Source organism: Vigna angularis, chromosome 5, assembly GCF_016808095.1.
Source record: "Vigna angularis cultivar LongXiaoDou No.4 chromosome 5, ASM1680809v1, whole genome shotgun sequence".
NCBI classification, from domain to species: domain Eukaryota; kingdom Viridiplantae; phylum Streptophyta; class Magnoliopsida; order Fabales; family Fabaceae; genus Vigna; species Vigna angularis.
In genome coordinates this window covers 11,420,642-11,423,534 of record NC_068974.1, presented here as the reverse complement: position 1 = coordinate 11,423,534, position 2,893 = coordinate 11,420,642, and the positions used below count along the sequence as shown (strand labels likewise).

The 2,893-nt window shown below is 37.8% G+C and overlaps 1 protein-coding gene across 1 annotated transcript; it reads right to left on the bottom strand.

Annotated features, from left to right (window-relative positions):
* Nucleotides 1-985: 985 nt before the first annotated feature.
* Nucleotides 986-2,589, bottom strand: LOC128196748 (uncharacterized). The gene is made up of 5 exons (XM_052878283.1): nucleotides 1,670-2,589; nucleotides 1,488-1,592; nucleotides 1,346-1,421; nucleotides 1,162-1,257; nucleotides 986-1,081 (listed from the first exon to the last, which is right to left on the bottom strand). Exons 1-5 carry the CDS (start codon nucleotides 2,479-2,481, stop codon nucleotides 986-988), a joined length of 1,185 nt encoding a protein of 394 aa, XP_052734243.1. The 5' UTR covers nucleotides 2,482-2,589.
* Between the last annotated feature and the right edge of the window lie 304 nt (nucleotides 2,590-2,893).

Below are 2,893 nucleotides of genomic sequence, written 5' to 3'. Positions count from 1 at the left end.
GAAATGGCACCGGTTAATTTCGTTTATAGGCACCGGTTCTGCAACCGAGGCATATAGAGACGAGGTAAAAAGGATAAGTTTAATGCCTCGGTTGCGAACGAGTCAAAAAGAGATCGATTTTCGCCTCGGTCCTCCACTAGTACAGTCAGGCGAAACGACAGCGGTTGATTTTCGTTATTGGCACCAGTTCTTGAACCGAGGCATATGCAGGAGAGGCAAAAAGTGTACTACTTTTGGCCTCGGGTCTTGACCGAGGCATAAAACTAGACGATTTGACATCGATTCTATCGCCACCGAAGCAGTAAGGTTTTTGGTTTTTTTCTTTTTTTTTTTCGATGGACTATAGGCCTCGGGTTGGGGGAACCGAGGTCGTATGTGCCACCCTACTACCTCGGTTCTAGCTTGAACCGAGGCATAAGCTGCTTTTTTTTTACGTAGTACGTTCTACCTCTGGTGTTGTCATAACCGAGGCATAAGCTGCTTTTCTACCTCAGTTTTGGCACTAACCGAGGCATATGTGCCACCCTACTGCCTCGGTTCTAGCTTGAACCGAGGCAGTAGAGGTCTGTTTTTTTTTTTACGTAGTACGTTCTGCCTCTGGTGTTGTCATAACCGAGGCATAAGCTGCTTTTCTACCTCGGTTTTGGCACTAACCGAGGCATATGTGCTTGTTTTTTTTTTTAAAATCAGGTTTGTTTCTACAACATTCCCAACAACAGAAACAAACCTGCATATATATTTACAGCCAGAACAGTCGAAAATAATCCAAAAACGCATATTTTTAATGAAAATTATAATAAAACATAAATACATTCAATTGAATCATAAATCAACTTCTTATAAGCATAAATCAATCCAATTATAATCATAAATCAAGTTTGAAGCCTAAATCAATGTAATGTACAAACTTAAACTAATAGTAATGTAGATAAGCATCAAACAACTTAGAAACATAAACTTAGAACTTACTATATCCTAATATCTACTATATACTATTATATAAATGAATTACATATTTAGCCAGTGCTTTCCTCACTAGTTGAAGTGACTTCTCTGGAATTGGAGCAGTCCTATTGAATCTCTGCATAAAATACAATGATTTAACTTAGTGTATTTGAAATCTAAACTATAAGGAAAATAAAATTGAAACCTAAATAATACCGTTTCCCATCCACTGGTGTAATGTGCACGAATAATGGTCATTATCCAAAACATGACGTAGTAACTACATTCATATGACCCCGTTTGTATATTGCACTACAATATATCATCATAATTATAAAATGTTAAGTAACATCAATTGAATGGAACCAAATGTAACAAAGTATGGACTAAAAAACCAAACCTTAAGGGCAACCCATGCAAGCTTTTTAGCTGTAGCAATAGATCTCCCAGATAACATCATATGTGTTGCAAGGGAACTATTAAAAACAATTCCTTTAGCATACATTTATATAAAAAAAAAGTCGAAACATTGAGATTCTTACCAATCTACTACATGTCTAAGAGGGCTGGGAGGAGACTTCTGCAATGAACAAAACCAGACAGCAGTGTTCTCCGGTATGGAGATCACAAGTAGCTGCCAATGACACCTGAAATTGGTAATAACTTATGAATCATATACCAAAATTAATAAATGAATGTGTTGAAGTTAACAAACTTCACTTACCCATGTATATAAGAGAGAAAATATATCTCCTTCCCCATTCCAAAGCAGGTGGTGATGTATGTTTGGATATCATCAAATTTATTTCTTTCATGAGTCATAGAGGGGTCAATGAACCCATATACATCGTTGAAAGTTTCTGAAGCAAAGGCATCAAATATTTCAACCCCATCAACCCACAACAACTTCAAGTCTTCAACTAGTGGCCTCATATAAACATCGATGTCATTTCCAGGCTGCTTTGGATCAGATATCAGCATTGACAACATCATGTACTTTCTTTTCATGCACAATCCAGGAGATAAGTTGTAAATTATCAGTATAACGGGCCAACAACTGTGATTGGTACTTAAATTACCAAATGGATTCATTCCATCAGTAGCTAAGCCAAACCTAAGATTTCTACATTCTTCACCAAATTGGGGGAATTCTTGATCAATAATTTTCCATTGCGTTGAATCAGCTGGATGACGAAGCAGTCCATCAGTTGTTCTCTCATCTGCATGCCATCTTAAGTTTTTAGCGTCTTTGGGATTCGCGAACAAACGCTTAAGTCTGGCAACTAGTGGAAGGTACCAAACTACTTTCACTGCAGAACCATTCTTTTCTGTGTGACCACCATCTTCACCGCTGTTTTTTGACTTGTATCGTGATAACCCACATTTTGGACACTTTATCAAAACTTCATTCTCCTTCCTATATAATATGCAATCATTCGGACATGCATGTATCCGTTTATATTCCATACCCATCGGACAAAGAATTTTTTTTGCATCATAATTACGATTGGGTAACGTATTTCCATCTGGCATCATTTCATTCAACAACGACAACAATTATGTAAAACTCTTATCACTCCATCCATTGCTCGCCTTTAAATTCATGAGCCTTAACACCGCTGACAACCGTGTGAACTTAGTTGAACCCGCATACAAAGGAGTCTCCGCATCAGTGGACATCGTTTCATACACATGCGCTTGGGCAAAAGCTTCTACGCCAACATCGCGGATCATGTCCTCTAAGTTGTCTTCTTCTGCTTGATCTTCCATATCCATTGTGGAATCATAAACATTTTCAGTTGTAGAGACAGTTGGAAAGTATGTTAATTCGCCGTGCCATATCCATGTTGTATAACTTCGTATGAAACCATCACAGATAAGATGTTCCCTAATATCAGTTGCGTTCAACTTCTTCCCATTCAAACAGTTCACATAGGGACATCTGAAC